The sequence below is a fragment of the Marmota flaviventris genome, chromosome 7 (genome assembly GCF_047511675.1).
Source record: "Marmota flaviventris isolate mMarFla1 chromosome 7, mMarFla1.hap1, whole genome shotgun sequence".
In the NCBI taxonomy this organism is placed as follows: domain Eukaryota; kingdom Metazoa; phylum Chordata; class Mammalia; order Rodentia; family Sciuridae; genus Marmota; species Marmota flaviventris.
In genome coordinates, this window is record NC_092504.1 from 71,976,858 (window position 1) to 71,998,469 (window position 21,612).

A 21,612-nucleotide genomic window follows, 5' to 3' on the forward strand; every position below is an offset into this window, starting at 1 on the left:
ATGAATGGATAAAGAAACTGTGGTATATATACACAATGGAATACTACTCAGCATTAAAAGAGAATAAATTCATGGCATTTGCAGGTAAATGGTTGGAGTTAGAGAATATTATGCTAAGTGAAGTAAGCCAATTCCCAAAACCCAAATGCCGAATGTTTTTTTTTTCTGATATGAGGAAGCTAATCTATAATTGAGATGGGGGATGGGGAAGCATGGGAGGAATGGAGAAACTTTAGATAGGGCAAAGGGAAAGGAGGAGAAGGGAGGGGGCTGGGGGGTAGGAAATATCCTGGAATGAGATGGACATCATTACCCTAAGTATATGTATGAAGACACGAATGATGTGACTCTACTTTGTGCACAACCAGAGACATGAAAAATTGTGTTCTATATGTGTACTATAAATTGAAATGCATTCTGCTGTCATATATAACAAATTAGAATAAATAAATAAATTTTAAAAAGTTTAAGAGGGTTTTAAGCATGTACCTGTGTACCAAAGAGCGAAAACCTGAGATATAGTGATGTTTTGGTAACAAAAACAGAGATGAATACCCAAGTGACCATTCAAAACAACAATGGAGAGAGAAAGAATAGTGCTGGGGAGGGAAATGCAGAGTTCCAGTGTGGTGGTAATGTTCCACTTCTTGACCTAGGTTAGTGGCTGCACACATATCCTCAAATATGAAAATTCACTGAACTGTAAATACTTTCCTGTTACAGGTAAATGAACAATGCAGAGAATATATGGAAATAAATGAAGCATCCAAGTAGTGAAATATCTTATGCAGGGACAGATATAGCAGGCAATGACCCATAAATCTAAGGTTTTCAAAGCTAAAAAGACCGAGGAATGGCCAAATCTAGCCTTGGGAAGTTCTTGCAGGAGATTTTGCAGATATTGCTGTGGTAGGACATGCTATAATTTTCTATCAGCATGGATCTTTTTAATTCAAGAAATATAAGCAGAGAAAGTATTTGAAGTTTTTTACTTCCAAAACAACATTAACACATTTGTTATTTATTGAAGATATATTTATTTATTGAAAGATATATAGACTATTACAACTGGAGGGCTACTAATCTGCCTACTCATTTTGAACATGAGGAAACTGATACCAGAAATATTAGCAACTTGTCAAGAAATTCTAGAGTTAAATCCTCCTTTTTTCCCCCTTAGGTTAATAAATTAGCCAGCATTTCTTCCTAATGCTTGCTGTCTGATGAGATAAATTAAAATGAAACATGTAATATCATTAGGTTTTGGCTTGGGTTATTTGATGTTTAATTCAATTTGTTGTCCTGTATTTTTGTATTAAAAATAATTGTTGCTGATCTATAGTGTAATGGAAATGAACAGAACATAACAAGATATTCTCATTAGATACTTAAATCAAGGTCCTTTTTAAATGTGGATCTAATTCATAGAAAATTGAAGCAGAACTTAAAATTGGTGTTTTAAGAAATAAAAATTTTAGGTATGCAATTGTGAGAAAAATAATCATCAGAGAAGCCAAAGCCACGTGATTCTTCCACAACCCCCAGGGTGAGAGATCGATGTCCTGTATCATCAAGAATTCATCACCAGAACACCTGAAATCAAATGCAGAAAGGACATAACTTCATTCCTAGCATCTGTGAAATTTTAGTCAATATATTGCTATTCCTTAAAAAAAAATCTATAGGTTAACAAAATTCAACAATTATCCCTTTATACACAATAGCTATAGCTACCAGTCATTGAAAACTTAGAATTTAGCTTGATACTATGCTAAGCAACTTGCACCTAATATCTTACTTAATAATTAGAATAAAATAATTAGAATAAGATAAATTGAAGGGGTATAGATATCATACTCATTTAAAAGAGGAAGGGAAGTTGGCTTAATGAACTTGGCCAAGTATACAGTCACACTATGAACCAAATTTCTACTTGTTCAAATTCATTTATTTCCAAGTCTGTAATACTATCCTCTTCAAGGACAGAAATGTTTATAAAGTGATCTTTCACTTACTCCTGATGAGGAAAACTGTAGCCTAAATGGTGATGCCTATGCCCCTTCCTTAGATGATCAAAGTTCCTTGTAGTTCTGCTTACCCTCAAGATAACCCTCCTAAAAACAGGCTAAGAATTCTAAAACCAGGAACAGAGGGAAGAAAGGGCTTCCAGCCAGAGTCATGTCTGTCGGCTCTCACTCCAACACTGTGATGAGCATTGCAGATACTCAGCCACAGGATATTACCTGCAGGCCCAGGAAACAGACTTAGACCTTAAAAGCCAGCTGGAACAGAGCAGGATGGAGCATATAGGTGCTTCTTCCACAGGTGGAAAAGCACCTGGTACTAAAACACATGCTGCAGCCTCAGTGGTGGCCTGCTGCCATTCTTGTGCATTTGATATTTAGCAGTTCTTAAAATAGCCATGGCCTCTCTGCTGTAAGAGGAACTGCTTCTTTCTTCTTGTGAGAAGGAGCCCTATGTGAGCATGAAGCCTGTGATGGCTCCTCCTTATCTAGTCCCACACTTCCAACCACTGCATCCTGCCCAGCAGTCTGGTGATCACTCTGTGTTACAAACATGACACGCCTAGATCAAACCAAGGAGAGGAGGCCCAGTATATAAAACCTGTCCTCCTGGAGGTATTTATGGTTGGTAATTCAAAATAGAAATTTTTCATATTACTAAGAACTCCCAAAAGGGATTTAGGATACCAGCATTCTCTTTTCTCTCATTATTTTTGTATCAATTTCAAATGATTAAGTAAAATATTAAAAATAGAATACAAGGACTTCTAAGTTTATTAAAACCTGTATTTCTGTTTTAAGGACATGATGCAAAAATGAGATTTCTTTCTCAAGTTGCTGAAATATGTGTTTTCACTAAAGAACATAAACACAGATAGGGAGAATCCCAAGTCAGTCATACACAACACTATGTGAGCAGAGGGAAACACTAGATCCAGATCCTAATGTTACTCCCTTTATGCTCCTGCTGCCTGTTAGCTCCTACTGTGGTCCATGGTCTGGGCAGACAGCACAGAATCCATATATCAAGACTATAAGCTTTGCTAAACTATTAAAGCAGCCTGTTTTAAATTCAAATGTTCTGAAAAGTGAAAACTCAAAATCACTCAAAAACTCAAACATTATTAATCTTTCAAAAGGCCCCAGTGAACCTTTCTCCACATTGAAAACAATTTGATTATAGCAGAATATAAGTACTACATACTCACATGCATCAGTGCATAATGACTCACTTTATGAGTGAGAAAATGTAGGCTTAGAAAGGTTTGTTGTCCCTAAAAAGACTTGTACCACCTCTAACACCATAGGACCCCCTATACCTCATCTCAGTGATAAGGAAACCCCTTATAACATTGTATACAACTTACATTACATAGTTGGAACATATACGGCCAGGTGTTGTACTGAGTGCTGAACAGAAGTATTGTCCCAAAAACTCATTATGCAGCAAAGCCTATGTGAAACAAAGAGTAAGGCAAGGTGGTTTTAAATTTCAAAAAATTTCCAAAGAATTATCACAATTAAGTCCTCAAGTTTAATCCTTAATGGTATTTTCAAAGGCATACCAAGTTGCATATTCATAGTGTACCACAGCGAAGTAACTAAAGTTATTGCCCCTGGAAATCAAGAGGCCTAAGGTTGGGATATTCCTTCCAATTGGCCAAGAAGGGAGACCTCTTGCTGGAATCCCATAGCGACTTCCTTCTTCTTTCCTTAATTGTATAACCCTATAAGCTTTATAACCAAAATGATACAGTATTGCTCAGTGAATAATACTGATTTATGGTAATGATGATTTCTTGTTTTCATCAAAATCACTTATAGGAGTTAGAATCTGGTTACACTGCATTAAGAAACAGCATTCTTTGGAGTTGATTCCTTTGCTAGAGCTATAGGGCTAGGAGTATTATTTAGCCTCTGCTTCTCTTATAATTTCCCTTTAATCATAAGCTAAATATCTCAGTCTCCTATCCCTTTATTTATTTCCTCATTGAACTGAAACACAATGTTTTCATCAATCTTTCTGCTCTACTATGAGATTTATTCTCCCCACCCTTCTTTGCCCTCAAACCACAGGGTGACTAAAGAAAACCAGAAATGAGTCCCTGACATTGTGCTTAAAAAAGGCTATTAGGAAATCCTCATCCATTGCTCCTGAAAGGAAATTATGGATGGAAGGTATTCATAGGTCATGGCAGGGGAAACAGATGGGTAGATTTTATTTGCATTGTTCCCACCTTGGGGACCCACTCACAGTGACAGTCAAGGACACCTTACCGTTAGGCCATAATAAGGAATGCTGAAGTAATGAATCCATGAGAGCTGAGGAGTCATGTTTTCAAAATATAATGACAGACCCAAAAAAATCTACAAAAATAAAAATCATGGGTTAGAACTGGTCCAGGAATTTCATAAGAAATTCTAGAGAAGATAGGCTCCAAGAACCCTACAACCTTCTAAACATTTCCTCTAGGAACAACTCTTGAAATACTTTGCACTTGCCCTAAACATTAGTCTTCCTTTGCATGTATAAATTTCTGCATGGCTAAGGCTGCTTATGGTTTTAAGTTAAGGAAAATAGAGTATAATCTATATTATATATTCTACTTACTTGGAAGATCCTTAATTGTCAATACTCTGTCAAGAACATTCTCTGTACTCCTACATAATGGAAGATTAAGAAGTACACTTGTCTCTTGGTGTCCAAAGGAAACTGGTGCCAGGACCCACACAGAGAAACCAAAATCTGCAGATGTTCAAATCCCTTTATTTCAAAATAGCATCACATTTTAAAAATATGGAACCCAAAGTAAATCCTTTATGCTTTATGAACATATTTTATATTTTAAATCATCTCCATGATTCTTATAATATCAAATACCATATAAATGCTACATATGTAGCTTATACCATAGGCATGTAACCATATATATGTTATAGTTTAGGGAATAATAACTAAAAGCTATTATTCATATTCAGTAGAGACATAATTCTTGTTTTGTATGTTTTTCATCTGCGGTTGGTTGAATCTTCCAATGCAGAACTCACAGACACAATGAGCTGACTCCTGACTCTTCTTATTATACTATTACCATTTTCCCCCCTAATAATCCCAAAAATTAGGAATAGATAGAGGGACATTCCTGAGCATTACGTATTCCTCTCTACTTCCAAACAGCAACAAGATTTGTTGTTTACAAGAGTTTGTATTTTGTATCCATGATGTTAAGAATTTGGGTTTCAGAATGCAGGCTTCAGGTTTCCCAAAGCCTAGAACTGATAAATGGCCTAAGGTGGTATAGTAGAAGAAAATGTGGTAAATCCCCCCATTTAAAGCTATGAGTAAGCAGTATTGCAATGCTGACTCAGGAAGAAATGCTGGAGATGAATGAGAGGCAGCTAAGAGACCCACACAACACATGACCCAACTGACGCAAAGGAGGTTAGAATATGCACAGCAATGGCAGAGCTGCGTTGTGCCTGCATATGCCACCCTTGACCTTTCTCTGGGTGAAAAGCAATTTTTGCATTTTTAAATTTCTACATAGAAACCTTTAAATAACAATCATATATCAAATAAATCAAACAAAACATCTTTATTTTTTGAAGGACACTTTCTTTATAGCAGATGAAATATAAATATCACTTTCTCAATGGTATACATTGGTAGATTTGAAATTCAGAAAGCGAAGAACTAAACTTTGGCAAGAGTATGTGCAAGCTAAGCCTGAATGATTATGTCAAACCCTGACATTATGGATAACTATATGGATAACCACACTAATAAAAAATGTGTTTAAAGTATATGTGCTACATATGTGTCACTGAAAGCCATCTCTTCCTATTGTAGGCTGAACGTGTTTGTTTAGCTGATGTTGTAAGGGGGTAAAGTGAGGTAATAGGTTCTGTTTATCTATTGTTTCATTTATGTGAGTACAAATTTTAGGAGCATGAAAGATAAAGATTTAATAACCATGATTTTGAAAAGATGAAACAGAAATACATGGTGGGAGATTTTCAGGAAACCAGACAAGAGCTACTACTATGGACTTTATACTTTTCCTGTAATTTTAAAACATTATCAAAATGCAAGAGGTGTCCATCTAGACTCCCTGTTATAAAGATGTCCAAGCTAGACCCACAGATATAGGAAATATCCAAGCTAGACTCCTGTTACACTCCTCATGAATCTTGACCTTCACATTGGAGAGTAATGAATCCAACCAAACCACCTTGCTGGTAAAACAGCTGGGTTCTCTAACACCAGCATGAAAGGCAGGCAGACAGCCTGGTGACTTTTGTGAGGGAATCAGCCAATTATTCTGGTTTTGGAAGTTCCAATTTATCAAGGGCTTCATAATATGTCAGCAAGAAATCTTTTAAAATTACATTAGTGAGGACATGGTGCTTAAGTTAAGTAACTACATTATAAACTAACAAAACCATATTTCAGTCTGTGACCTCCTAAAAGCATCAAAATCACAAACACAGAATACTGCAGCTGGCTTACGTGACAAGAAGGTACAAGCATAAGCAAGGGGAAAAATTGTGTCCCAGAGAAGAACAGTACACACTCACCATCATAAATATAAAATAGATGTCTGCAATACATGTTGCTGTAGTTGTGTCACTATTACCTGCACCTATGGCCAGTGCCAAGGAAATGGATGAAAAAGCCACCATCATGAGGGTAAAGGACATGATGAAGAAAGCCTCCACTTCTGGTTTTAATCCTTAAAAAGAAAGGAAGGGATCAGTTCTGTGTAACTCATGGTATATTGGGGGCTATTTTTTTTGTGTGCCAATAGCACTACAGTATTCTGAGAAATGAAGAAGAGAACACAAATCTCATCCACTATGCAACTACTCTGGGTCACAAATTTCATTGTGTCCCTTCATGTTACCGAGGGGAGGTGTCTTCATAAGCTAAAGCCCTTAGAATAATTGTCACATGGTTCTGTGATTGAAAATGGGGCTGTCAAGTTTCTTAAGCTAATTTATAATTATCATGACTAATGATCTGTGTGATATGGTCTGAAGATTTCAAACAGTTACAAGAACACTGATCTATTGTTTGATCTATCTATTGTTCTAGATTCCATACCTAATCTTATGACATACTTCTTATTAGTAAAATGAAAATTTTAAGCTCTATTACTGGTTCTCCTTTAGTATGTTGTCAAAGAAAGTATATTCCGGTGTGTGTATATGTATATGTGAGTGTGTGTATTTGTGTGTGCATGTACCAAACAGTGAAACATATAGAAATAAGAATTCAATGAAGCCAGAGCATAATGCACAAATTATTCTGTCTACTTCAACAAATGAGTACTTTTATAACATCAATAAATCCCCAAATCACCATCTTAGAGAAGGGGACAGGGGGAGAATATATATGTACACTCTTTTTTATCTCTCTCTACATATCTCTGCAGATATTAGAGATATTATCTGCTTATGTATATTTTATTTCTATATAGAGATACATAAGTAGGATATACAGAAAAATATAGATAGGCATTAAATATCCCAGCTCCTATAGCGCAGTCTTAAATAGTTCCACAAATGTTTTCCGTGTTTGAGTATGACACATGGCATCCCTCAGAAAAATATAATTTTGTAAATACATTTTAACGTTTACTTGGGCAAAAGTCTATTCTAGAGAGTATACAATAGATACATGATTCCTCCCTTATAGCTTGTAAAATATTTTTTTGGAATCAAAAATATGTTTGCAAACAGAACTTAAATTTTTTACATATCCAACTAAAGACACATCCTATTTGTCTTGTTACTCACCCATCATGAGGTAAAGTATACAAGTAAATATAAAACTTGGCAAGAACCTCCTGGATAGTAAATCAAATAATATATTTCCAAAGAAATAAGACGACACCTTGTAGTATCCACTGATGTGCTCGTGTCTGCAGAACAAAAACACACACCACACATCCCAATTAGTCCAAGAAGACACAGCCCAGATGAGATGCTGTTGTGCAGACTCCTGCTGCCACCAGGTCTAACTCTACAGCTTCCCACAAGCTCCAGGATGACCTCCTACACCCTTCTCCACCTCAGGTGCAGCTTCCCTGGAGCATCACCCCATGAGACTCTTGCTGTGACCCTCTCTTGCTGCCGCCCACTCTGGCCCCACCTTACCTCTCCAGGGTCACACAATCTGTGTCCCCTCACTCTCCTCAGAGACTCTACTTCTCCTCTGAGGTTGCCTCAGCCTGAATAGTAGCACTTTATGGGACAATCTCAGGGATAACTGTTGTTTTTCCTTTTCCCCATTTCTGAGTGGGAAGATGCTGACATTGTTATTTTCCAAGGCCTCCAAGCCGCTTGATATCACTAAATTTGTTTACTTCTACTCTCATGTTAAAAAAAGAAAAATACTTCTTCTTTCAGTGATCATGCCTCCAATTGCACCACTGTCAGCAATCAAATCCCCTCTTCCTGGCACCTTTCTCCCCAAATTCCAAACTCTTTCACCACAATCTTCACTCCTTCCCTCTCTGGTGATTCCTGTCCTGGGAATGTAGGCATGGACAAATCTCCTCCATCTTTGAAAAATACAGGGGTAGAACCACCCTGCTCTTTCCTGTAAGGCTGCCCTCTGGCTCTCTCCAGTCTATGATTCACTCAGGGCTGTTCTTGGCACATACTTTGTCAACTTCATACCCTGTTTCCAAATTGCTGCTTAAGCTACCAATTAATCTCTACCAAATCTCTTGAAAATTTCTTTGAGAGAGTCATTATGGCCTATTATTTTCTAAAAACAAAAGATATTTCTCAGCCCCTTTATTCCTCTCCACAGAATTGGTATTTGCTGCCATACCCTCCATAAAATTTCACTTTTCTTTGTAACAGGCCCTATACACTCTTGATTTTTCCACCCCAATCAAGATTTTGCTTTTTCTCAATTAATACTAGTAATCTTTATATATACTTCAAAAGCTTGTGTTGTACATGATAAAGATATGCAATTTAAAATGAAAAGAATACAAAGAAAAAGAAAAGAAAAATACCAGTAATCTCAAGAATCACATTTCAGTTCCAATTCTGGGTTTGAACATTTTCCCCCAGCCAGCAATGCCCCTTACCAGAACAGAGACCAACTCACAGAAAGAGCTGATTCTGGTTCACAAAGAATTCCATCACTGACACGCTGCTGAGACACTGGTAGACCATCAGGAAGAAGAGCACCCCTGCTCTGCCAGGACAGAATGGGAACAAAAGCAACTCAGTCAACTCAGTGCTCTTAGGTTGGTTTCTTCCCACAGAACTCCTCCCAGAAATAATGTAACATCAAATACAATTTAAAAACAAACATAGCTCTTTAGGTTTCAATGGACAGGAAAGTGTGACCTGCCTCTAGTTGCTCCCCCAACTCTGTGTCTCAGTGGTGCCTCTGTGACTCCACACTATGACACATATTAAAATACCAGTTTTAGGTTGCTGTGCATGGACTTGTGCTCCCTAAAATTCAGATGTTGAAGAGATAGTCCCCAATGTGACAGTCCTGGGAGGTAGGTAGGTCCTTAGGGAAGTAATAAGGCTTAGATTAGGTCGTGAGATTGGAGCCCCCATCATGGGATTAGTGAATTGGTGGAGAGGAAGAAACATTAGGTGCTCTCTGCCATGAGAGGAAGTGAAGGCCCCATTTAAGAGCCAGGGAGGGACCCTCACAGGAGTCTGATCTACTGAAAGAGAACTCTGGTCCCAGACTTCCAGACTCCAGTATTGAAAGAAAATAAATTTCTGTTATTTAAGCCACCAAGTACATGGTATTTTCCTATGACAGCCTGAACTAACATAAAATACCCTCTCATCTTCAAATTAACTCACAAAAAATGCTGAATATCATTCCTAAAATATGAAAAGAGAAACATTAACCTAAGTAAGCCTAAATAAAGCTCCCAAAGGTTAAAATATTTGATTATCCAGTTTTTTTAATTTGTTCTAATTAGTTATACATGACAGTAGAATGTATTTCAACACATCATACATAAATGGAGTATAGCTTCTCCTTCCTCTGATTGTATAGGATGTATAATCACACCAGTCGTGTAATCATATATGCACATAAGGCAATATTGTCCAGTTCATTTTACTATCCTTCCTATCCCCATACCTTCTCCCCTCTCTTTATTTCACTCTGCCTAATCCAAAGCACTTCTACTTTTCCCTAGCCACTCCACCCCTTGTTGTGAATTAGCATCCATAAATCAGAGAAAACATTTGGTCTTTGGTTTTCTGAGATTGGTTTATTTCACTTAGTATAATATTCTCCAGCTCCATCCATTTACTGGCAAATCCCATCATTTCATTCTTCTTTAAGGCTGAGTAATTGCCGCAGTCTGGCTGCAGCAAACTAACCGGGGGGTGATGAGCAATTTGTGAAGGTTGATACAGCAGGAGTGGGAGCCGTTTATTGTAGGACAGTAGGGGTATATATATATATATATATATATATATATATATATATATATATATATATATATAACTAATTACACACAGCTTATCTTAATTAACATAAACTAGATACAGCAGTCAACCAATAAGGAATCCTCATCATAATGATTACACACAGCTTAACTTAATTGACATAATCTAGACACAGCAGTCAGTCATTAAGGAATCTCTATCATCTTAATGGCTAGCTGGCATTACTTCACAAACCACTCCCTCTGGCAAAATGCCAGGTGCCATTTTGACTTGTTTACGGACCCTAACAAGTAATATTCCATTATGTATATATACCACATTTTATTTACCCCGTCATTTGTTAAAGGGCATCTCGGTTGGTTCCATAGTTTGGCTACTGTGAATTGAATTGTTATAAATAATTGACTCAAAAAACTGCTGAGTATCTTTGTGATGTGGCTGCATTACTGTAATATTCTTATTTTAAGTGCTTTGGGTATGAACTGAGGAGTGGGATAGCTGCGTCAAACGGTGGTTCTATTCCAAGTTTTCTGAGGAATGTCCTTACTACTTTCCATAATGGTTGCAAGAATTTGCAGTCCCACCAGCAATGTAGGAGGGTACCTTTCCCCACATCCTCTCCAACATTTATTATTGCTTGTATTCTTGATGACTGCCATTCTTACTGGAGTGAGATGAAATGTCAGAGTAGTTTTGATTTTCATTTCTTTAATTGCTAGAGATGTTGAACATTTTTTCATATATTTGTTGATCAATTGTATTTCTTCTTCTGTGAAGTTTCTGTTCAGTTCCTTAGTCCATTTATTGACTGGGTTGTTTTTTGGGTTTTTTTGGTGTAGAGTTTTTTGAGTTCTTTATATATCCTAGAGGTTAGTGCTCTATCTGAGGTTAATGTGGTAAAGATTATCTCCCATTCTGTAGGCTCTCTCTTCACATTATTTTTTCCTTGCTAAGAAGAAACTTTTTAGGTTGAATCCATCCCATTTATTGTTCTTTGATTTTACTTCTTGCATATTAAGAGTCTTGTTAAGGAAGTCAGGTCCTAAGCCAACATGGTAAAGACTTGGGCCACTTTTTGTTCTATTTGGTACAGAATCTCTGTTCTTACGTCTAAGTCTTTGATTTACTTTGAGTTGAGTTTTGTGCCAGCTTGGTTTTAAGGAGAAGTAATAAGAAATTAAGGCATGTGGAAGGAAATGAGATGTTGATAAAACCTGCACTCGGCTCCTTACTACAGTCACCCAGGCCAGGACCATCAGTAGCCTTGACAGCTATCCTTGATATGGAACAGCCACTATCCTACAAGATTTCCAAAGTGATCAAAACAGAAATAAATCTGATACTTTTTTGTAATAAAAAGTAATTTGATCACATGTATGTAGACTATTAATGCTTATTTCTTGGTAAAATAATTGAGATTTAGAATGAAAAGTACTCAATTAATTTATACTTCAACAGAAATAAGTATCTCATGAATTCATGCCAACATCCCTGAAATAGGGAGCAGCTTCCCTTCCTAACCAAACAACTGAAATAACAGGAAAAACCAGAGAAAAAGATGATGTGCATCATTTAAATGACAAAGGAACACTTTCATAAATGTAAGGTCAAATGAATAATCTCAACTAACTTAAAGAAAAAAAGAGAGTCCGTAGTTTGTTTTTCACACCTAAAGACTGAAGAACTAAGAGTTCAGGCTGTTCATAATTTAAAAGTTCACACAGTAATTAAATTGAATGGAAAATAGGCTGGTCCAAGGGGCAACAAGTTGTTTAACTTTTGGATTTGAAATAATGTAACAACATGTTGAATGGCAGTTTTAGAAATATGGGACAGAGCAAAAATCCAATTCAATTTATTGTCGCACATTTAATAATACAGTAATATTCATGATTCTGGGAAAGGACAGTAAAATTCCTTCTAATATGTAAGGTGATTTATTTGACACTAAATAAGTATAATTATTAAAGAATTTAATACATCCAGTTTTTTCAATGTGGTAACCCATGTGCTGTATCTACTTATAGATCTAATTTATCTTTTCTTCATAAATGGACAAATTATATTCATATGTGCTAGGTTCGAAGTGATGTTATGTTTCAAAAACACAATGTTAAAGAATAATAAAATGAAAATAATTATAGTGATACCTACTGCTTCAAATGTTCATAATTTTTATGGTAAAAACATTTATGCTCAGCAAATGTGAATTGTACAGTATTATTTGCTGGATTCACCACCAAGTATAGTGTATCTCTCAGAAAAAGTAAAACCTATCCTTCCTGCCTTAGGAGATTTCACCTTGACCTTCATTGCCTCATTCCCCTATATGTTAGCCTCTACTCTCTGTTTTTATGACTCCAGTAGTTTCAGAATTTACACATAAATGAGAACATGTGCCTTTTATCTTTCTCTGTCTGGATTATTTTACTTAGCATAGTGTTCTCCAATTCCATTTATGTTGTTACAAATGGCAAAATTTCTTTTCCTGAGGCTGAACAGCATTCCCTCGTGCACACATTTTTTTTTTTTATCCATTCATGGGCTGATGGACACTTAGATTGATTCCTGAACTGACTATTGTGCACAGTGTTGCCCTGAATGTGGGAGTGCAGATCCCTCTTCAACAAACTGACTTCAAATATTTTGTGTAAACACCCTAAAGTGGGATTACTGGATTTAAATATTTTTCTAAATACATTTTTTCCCTAATTTGTTCAGCTCTCACTACAACACCATAAAACTATTCAAATAAGCTCATTCTCCACACAGGATTCTAACCCAGTTCCTCAGTTACAGAGGTTAGATAGAGTGCAAAGACAGTGATTGGTCCCAAAGAAGAGCTGAACTGTTGGCTTCTCCAGCAATGTCAAATGATGAGGCCCTGATTATTCACCTCTGAAGAAAGCTCTGACAACCTGGTGCTAGAGACAAAACTGAAAATGTTTTCTTTTTCCTAAGCAGAAGAATCAATCACTGATTGTGGGAGGCCATCCCTGAGCTATTTGCATAGCCTCTATTTGGCCTTGAAGCCAAGGAGATTTTAGTCTGGCCTTACAAGTCATTTTGTGGCTTATGCAAAGCAAACAGTGATCTAAGTGTTCGGCTGGGCTATAGAGGCTGCTGTGTAGTTGGGCATTACCCATTGGGCCTGGACAGTCCACCTCCCACCTTATTGGGCAAAAGAACATTCCTTGGATATCCTTTGAAGCCCCCTTTTGTATAAATAAAGGAACTGCAGGCTTGCTCACTCTCTTTCCAGTCTGGAAGCTTGAACCTTAAGGTCAAACAGCTGTCCTCCCCAGCTTTCTGGATACTATCTTCTTTGTTGTATAATTTTTTTGCTGGATTCTTAGCTTCATGCTGCAGCCAGCCCATTTAAACCCAGTTTATCTTGTCTGTGTGGAACTTGTTTTAGAACTTACCACATCAAGATGGATGTGATAAGCCACATACACAGGCCACTTTACAATGTCCAAACTGACAAAAAGGTGGTAGCAAATCTAAGTCAAAAATATAAATTAAGATAAGGTTAGTGTTCAATTTCTCAAGAATCCTTCTGCTAAAGTTCCTCTTTATTACTCTGGATTTTTCTACTAAAAACTTTAATGGCTAGCATTTCACTTCTTTATTGCAATTGATGACAGATTTTCAATGTTTCTAAATGCTTCCTGGCATGACTTTGAGAGCCTGTGAGTATACTGAACTTGGTTAAGAAATGACATCTTCCCAGGACATAAACCAAGTACTAGCAGAGCTGTGAAAAAAACAAAAACAAACAAACAAAAACAAAACAAAACAAACAAACAAAAAAAACAACAACTAAACGTTTCTGTCCTTAGAAGACAAAAAAGTGACTTAACATTGGAAAACAGCTGTAATAATTGTCTCTTCATGGGAAAACAGTATCTGATTAAATAAGCAGAAAAATTCACTTTACCTGAGTAATGAATTGACTTTTATGGTTATTGATTCATTCAAAAACAGTGGGCAATGAATCAAAATGAATTCTGCTGTCATGTATAACTAATTAGAATAAATAAAAATAAATAAATAAATAAATGAACAGTGGGCCTGTAACAGGGATCTACTTTAGGCATTGAGTATGAACCTTTCTACTCTAATATTCTTCCTGTCCCAGGCTGGGTTATCATATTCTTCAGCTCATTAACAAGAATAAAAAAGTCACACTAGGTGGGGCTGGGGTTATGGCTCAGTGGTGGAGTGCTTGCCTAGCATGTGTGAGGCCCTGGGTTCAATCCTCAGTACCATACATAAATAAATAAATAAAATAAAGGTACTGTGTAAAAAAAAAAAAGTCACACTTGGAATCTGGTCCCAGAATTTTCCTTTAATAGCCCTTTGTTTCCCCCCTGAAGAGAAGACAATAGCTCTGGAAATGTTAGTCTACTCTTTTCCTCACATACTAGTAAATCAATGAAACTTATTTTTTTTCTTTTTCACAAAAATCTGTTCTCATTATTTCGACTGGCATCTGGGACAAGGACTGAGCTTTTGCAATCAAGCCTTTTCTAGTTATCAAAATAGATTCAATATAAAATTCTTCAAATGTTATCAATAGTAAAATAAGGATGAGACCATCCACTCCTCTGGCCATTAAGAGGTAACATGAGCCGTAGCTGTTGATAATGGAGCCTAGCAAGGAGTGGTTCTCCTTACAAGAATTATGATGAGAACCCTGCAGACTCCGATGTTCAGAATCTGGGTTCAGACTATGATGCAGCTGTTTAAAATGACATCCTGGAATGATAGTTTTTAGGACACATTTTTTTTATGACTGAAACTAGAAATAATCATAACACTGATAAAGAGTTATCCACGTGAGAAGCAGGAACAACTCAATCCCATCATGTGTCCTATACTCCCAAGTCATGCAAATGAAAAGCATCAATAAAATTGGCTTACAATCCTCCAAAGAAAACAGATCAACTGGACTATATCAAAATTAAAACCATCTGTGCATAAAAGGTACTATCAACAGAGAGAAAAGAAACCCATGGATAAAATAGGTGTAAATCATGTATCTGAAAAGAGATGAAAAACCCATACATTAAGATCTCCAGCTTAGCAACAACAACAACAATAAAACACACCAAAACCAAATAATCCTATTTTAAAATTGACAAAGGACTTAAAACACATATCTCCAAAGATCTAGTGATCTCTGTTATATCAGAAAACAAAAAATAAACAGTTTTAATGAGAATGTGGGAAATTAAAACTCTGTGTGCTGCTGGTAAGAATGTAAAATGAGGTAGAAGAGAGTATGGTAGTGGTTTTAAAAAGTGACAGAATTTCCAAATGAAACAGAAATTCTACTTCTGGGTCTCTGTCCCAAAGCCCTGTTAGAAACAGGATTCAAACAGGTATGTGTACCCCCATAGCAGCGTCACACAAATAACCAATATGTATAAGCAACCCAGATTTTCAGCAACGGAGGAGTGGATAAATAAAATATTGTATACACATATGACAGAATATTCCTTAACCTTAAAAATGAAAAGAAATTAGAATACCTGTTATAACTTAGAAGAAACTTGAGGACATTATGCTAAGGAAACTAAAGCAGTCATGAAAAGATGAATACTGTAAGACTTCACATTCATGAGGTTCCTAGAATGGCCAAATTCAGAGACAGAAAGTTAAAGATGGTTGCAAAGGTGGCAGAGGTGGATGAGGGTAGTTACTCTTAGGTGGGTTGAAGATTCCCCCTGGGAAGATGAAAAAATGCTCTGGAGTTGGATGGTGGTGACAAGTTGACAATGTGAATGTATCTGATGCCCCCAAACTGTGCACTTAAAAATGGTTAAGTTGTGTAGGAGATGTGTGTAACTTACCATCACATATATATGTGTAAAACCACAAAGTAATTCCTCCATTGATTTACAATACACTAACACATGCTGCCCCATAGTAAAAGAGAAACACCCTGCATTGTCATAAATTCAAATTCTTATCTGATGTCCCTGAGCTTGAACCAAGAGACAGAATTTTCTCAAAAGCAAGATCCAAATTTACTTACCTAATTTGGATTTCAGTACAGTGATCCCTCAGCAAAAGAAAAGTGACACCTACCACGAGTCCCAGAATCAATGTGCCAATTAACTTTTCAAAAAGAAAAAGAAAAAGAAAAGAGTTGTAAAATTTTGTTATAAAATATAGGGCTACCCAATCAAATTTCTCCACTAAAATGCACACCTTAAATGACTTGGCCGGAGTCCCACTGCTTTAAAAATCAAATTGAAAATGTAAGGATTCTGTTGTTTGGACACTTGATAGGACAAGAGAGCTGAGGACTAGACAAGCTAAGTTTCCTCTAGGCACAGTGCACAGCAGAGCAATGCAGGCATGGGGAAGTCATTTCAGAAACAAAATCAGAGTTTTGACTAGAACTGAGCTCTCAACTGTCATGCCAGTGAAATCGCAGCTTTGTGCTTCAAGAGGTTCAAGTGAAAACAAGTGGCTTTACTCTAATCATTAGAAATACCTGAAATTTCAGGGTTGGAGATACTGCTCAACAATAAAATGCTGTTGTAGCATGTGCCACACCTAGGGTTTGATCTTCATTACTTCAAAATTAACAGATGAACAAAACTTAATCACACACACACACACACACACACACACACACACACGCATTCTAACAATGGAATTTTGAATGCTAAGGACATGCTCATATCCAACCTGTGGGAATCCCCACCTGTACTGGAAAATACATTGTCATTGTTACTAAAGCACTCAGCCAGCTGAGCACGCTCAAAGGTTCCATTACCATCTCCTCTGACGTTGCTTGTCTTTCAACCCCAGCCAATGCCTACACTTTACTTGACACACCTGAGTCTCCAATTCTTTGCCATTCCTGCCCATCTTTAACTACACACTGTATGTGAAGGCCCCCAGATAGAATGGACCAATATCACACTTGTTTGTAGAATAAAAAGTGGCTTAAGAAAGTTTTAATTTGTAAAAGGTGAAGGGTTACACTGTAATATAGTCTATTAGGAGAATTCTTCTTAAAATTATTCTTAGGTTGAATATAATAATTGAGAAAATTGTAATATAAAGAAAAAAATCTTACCACATTTATTGGAAACTTCAAAGTTAAAAAAAACCTCAAATTTACCACAATATCATGCCATGAACTAATTTGTAAAGCACACTTATGGCAAAAAGTCAGACAAAATGCAAAAACAGAATCATGATCTGTAAAGACTAGTTTGTAAAGACCAGATTCTGGAAACAGTATTATTTAAATGTTTCACCTATGAGATGTCCTTAAAATCCCTTTGCTAATAAAAGAAATTGAGGGAGGAAAACATTGTCCTGCCATATTTCAATACCCTCAGAATATGCTCTACTTCATTTCAACAGATCAGACTTTCAAAATAAATGCAGATGGTTCTATTGACATGTAGTATGCATATGTATACAAGATTCTATGCTTTCTCACAGTATAACTTTAAAGATATTCAAACTTCAAAACAGATATTCTGCATTCTTTGTTTCTTTTGCATCCAAACTTGGCATCTTATACTAAGACTGAATATTATCTTAGGATGTTTCCTATTTTCAGCCAATTTCCAAACATCCTGAGAAAATAATAAATCCATAATCATGCCATGCTTTTACAAGGTTCATGTGTGTTATTCCTTCTTGTACAAAGAAAAAGAAAGCCACGGAGCAAACTGGACATTTCACAACAGAGCAAATGACATTATCTTGAGCTTTGTGCATCTGTCCTCTGGTTTCTGTTCAAAACAGATAAAATAAGAAATTCTCCAACCATTTTATTGTGCTTTTGTTCAGATGTATTTAAACAACATTTCTCAAGGTGTGTTCTATGGATTGTTTGCAGATTTCACAAAGGAAGAAGAAGAAGGAGGAGGAGGAAGAGGAGGAGAGGAAGGGAGGAGAAGAGGGAGGGGAAGAGGAAAAGAGGAAGAAGGAGGATGCATAGTAAACTCTATAATTGTTTAATACGCAAATAGAAACAATGACACTCTGAGTGATTAATAACAATGTTGTTCAAATTGATTTGATCAGAAAACATAGCACATTAAATGAACACTAAACCTTCTTTTTAAAAGAATCCATTCATTGTAGATCTTTCCAATATGTTTTCTGGTGAGATAAGAGAGTCTGAATCATGTCAATAAATGACTAGTCCAAAACAAAGGACAGTAGTAAGGCAATAAATACAGGATTATCAGCAGGAAGACGTGATACATTTTAGCAACTCCATTTTCAAAAGCTTAGAGAAATAATCATAATACAAGAATAAGAACCCTTTGTCAAGAGTCAGTAAATTATAGCCCATAGAACAAATAGCCCTAGCCTGTGAACTAAAAATGTTTTTTCCAATAATTGGGTGGAAAATCTCAAGAATAATATTTCTCTCAATATGGAACATCTATGAAATTAATAATTCAGTGTCTATGAATTAAGTTTTATTTAAACACTGTCATGTTAATTATTGAATAAATATTAGCTGTGGCTAGATTTATACTGAAGTGGCAAGGTTGAGTATTTTGAATATTTGAGAAAAATGCTATATGTGGCCCTCAAAGTGCAAAATATTTACCTTCTGAGTCTTTACCAGAAAGTATTTGCTTGCTCCTCAGCTAATATGCCAACATTTACAAACCTGGACAAGAGTTGTCCTGCTGAACGCAGGGAATTACAGGGTTCTACTTTTATTTTAGAGGTTGCTTCTTCTTTGAACATTGCTGGAATTACTTTTGTGGAACTGAGTTCACTGATGAGGCAAGTAGGCTGAACATGCAACCTGGAGCCTCTTGGCCTAGTGTCTGCACCTTAAGGAAGCCTAGACCCCAAACACACACAATCCTGGTGTATTACAAGTAGCCATGTTTTAATAATGCCTGCCCATAACTACTATGTGTCTTGGACATTGCATACCAGTAGTAGAGGCAAGAAAGAAAAACCTAATGCATAAATCTAAAGAATCAACTCATTACAAACATCATGTCACTGTTGAACAATGGGCAATTAGATTCATGGATCTAACTCACCTGACAATTTTTCAAATGACATTAGATCTACTATTAAAGAATAATATGTTACTTTTGATAAGAAATCAGAGTGCCTGTTTTCTGAGAGAAATGCCAAAGCACAGGATCAAAAATGTTTGCAGCGTGGACAATATGACTGGAAAGGGGATGCTGGCTCTCAGGCACACTTGGAAAGCAACAGTACTTAAATATGAAAAGTGTGGTGCTCATGCTGAGAAGTCAGTTATTTAGAGCCAACAACATGACACATCTAAATACTCCACAGAAACTCAATGATTGATAATAAAAATAATAATCCCCAAACAACCAGCTAAATTGTTTTCTTATAAATGATGGGCCAATGGTCTGAGAGAACTAGTGTTTTGTGTGGCATCGGGCTATGAATAACTCAAAAAAATGGGCTGGGGTTTTTAGCTCAGGTGCAGAGCAATTGCTTAGCATGTGTGAGGCCCTAAGTTCAGTCCCCAGCACTGGGGAGAAACAAAAAGCCCAGAGGAGTGATAATCAATCACTACCACAGAACCAGTAAAAAAAGAAAAACACATCATCATATCTTATTTAAGGGAGTTAAGTGGACAGTGATTAGCCTTGTTCGGTCTGGTTACTTCCTGTGCATAAACTGCACATTCTTTGAGACATCTGTTGCTTTACCAATATTAGAATCTCTTCATGAGGGTTAATTATAAAGAACAGCATTCTGCCTTCAGGCTCTTCCCTCAGACAGTGCACAAAACAAACTAACCCAGTCAATAACACTGGGTTCCTTCAACACCTGATATCAAGGGCAAACCAATACTCATTGGTCTACTTTCTGCCCTCTCTCCTTAAACCTTCTTAGTCCCTTCTACCATCTGGCATGCTACATATTTTCTGTATTCAACTATTATACCTCTGTCCTCATAGAAATTAAGATTTATGTCAGTGGAGGTTTTTATTTTTACCCATTTCATTCACTAGTGTAGTAGAGTCTCAAAATGGAACACAGACTCTTGGGTTGAATTTTTGGAATGAATCAATAAATGATAGTGGACAGCTACTAGAAAATGCCATATTTAGTTGATATTGTCTTTACTTAACATTTTTTTAAAAATGAAATTTTGATGAAGATTTTCCATTACAGTTTGTTTATATCATCAAAACTTTTGAGTTATATAGTCCAGGAAAACACTTAACAAAGCATTGCACAAGTAAAAACTTAATTGTGTCTGACCTGTTGTGCTATTCAATGTTTTATCACTATGATAAAATACGTAAGAAAATCAGCTTAAAGGGGAGGTTATGACTTGGATATGAGGTATCCCCCAAAATCTTCTGTGATAATGCTGGAATATTCAGAGGTGAAATGATTGAACTGTGAGAGCTATAACCTAATCAGTCCATCCTAGTTGGAATGGAAAGTCTGAGTAGTAACTGTAGGCATATGGGGTGTGGCTGGAGGAGGTGGGTCACTGAGGAGCATGCCCTGACAGGGTTGTTCTTCCTGAGGCCCCTTCTCCCTCTCATCTCTGCTTCCTAAGCATGGCATGTGCTCTGTCACCTTGGGCCCTGAACAATGGAGTCAGTTGTCCATGAACTGAGACTTTTGAAGCCATAAGCCTCAAATAACCTTTTCCTCCTGAAGTTGTTTTCTGGTATTTTGGTCACAGAAACACAGACCCTGACAGGAGATAAGATTTTTTTGGTTCACATTTCAGAGGTTTCAGTCCATGGTGTGCTGGCTAAGTAGTTTTGGGCCTGAGGTGACATGGCACATCATGGCAGGAGGGCATGATAAAGCAGAGCTGCTCACCTCGTGGCAGCCAGGAAGCAGCCAGAGAGAAGATGAACTGTTCCACGGCACCCCTTACCCCAGTGACTTACTTCTTCCAACTAGGCCTCACCTCCTACAGTTTCTCCACCTCCCAATTTCCTATCAAGCTATAATTCAACCACTCAATCAATTAATCCTTTGATGCGGTCAAATGATCCAACCACTTTCCAAGAGCCCCACCTCTGAATGGCTATTATTGGGGACTAGGCTTTCAACACAGGAGTCTTTGGGGACACTTCATATCCAAACCATAACACTGGTTCAATTGACTATA

At 36.8% G+C, this 21,612-nt stretch overlaps 1 protein-coding gene across 1 annotated transcript in view; it reads right to left on the minus strand.

The window, feature by feature from the left end:
• Positions 1 to 1,040: 1,040 nt before the first annotated feature.
• LOC139706419 (broad substrate specificity ATP-binding cassette transporter ABCG2-like) overlaps positions 1,041 to 21,612 on the minus strand; it is a 53,845-nt gene continuing 33,273 nt past the window's right edge. Inside the window, exons 10-16 of the mRNA XM_071614433.1 lie at positions 16,519 to 16,601; positions 9,151 to 9,240; positions 7,824 to 7,948; positions 6,603 to 6,757; positions 4,302 to 4,391; positions 3,392 to 3,477; positions 1,041 to 1,593 (exon numbers count right to left, since the gene is read on the minus strand). Of these exons, the coding sequence (XP_071470534.1) occupies positions 1,389 to 1,593; positions 3,392 to 3,477; positions 4,302 to 4,391; positions 6,603 to 6,757; positions 7,824 to 7,948; positions 9,151 to 9,240; positions 16,519 to 16,601 (834 nt within the window). The 3' untranslated portion in view covers positions 1,041 to 1,388. The remainder of the gene's footprint in view (positions 1,594 to 3,391; positions 3,478 to 4,301; positions 4,392 to 6,602; positions 6,758 to 7,823; positions 7,949 to 9,150; positions 9,241 to 16,518; positions 16,602 to 21,612) is intronic.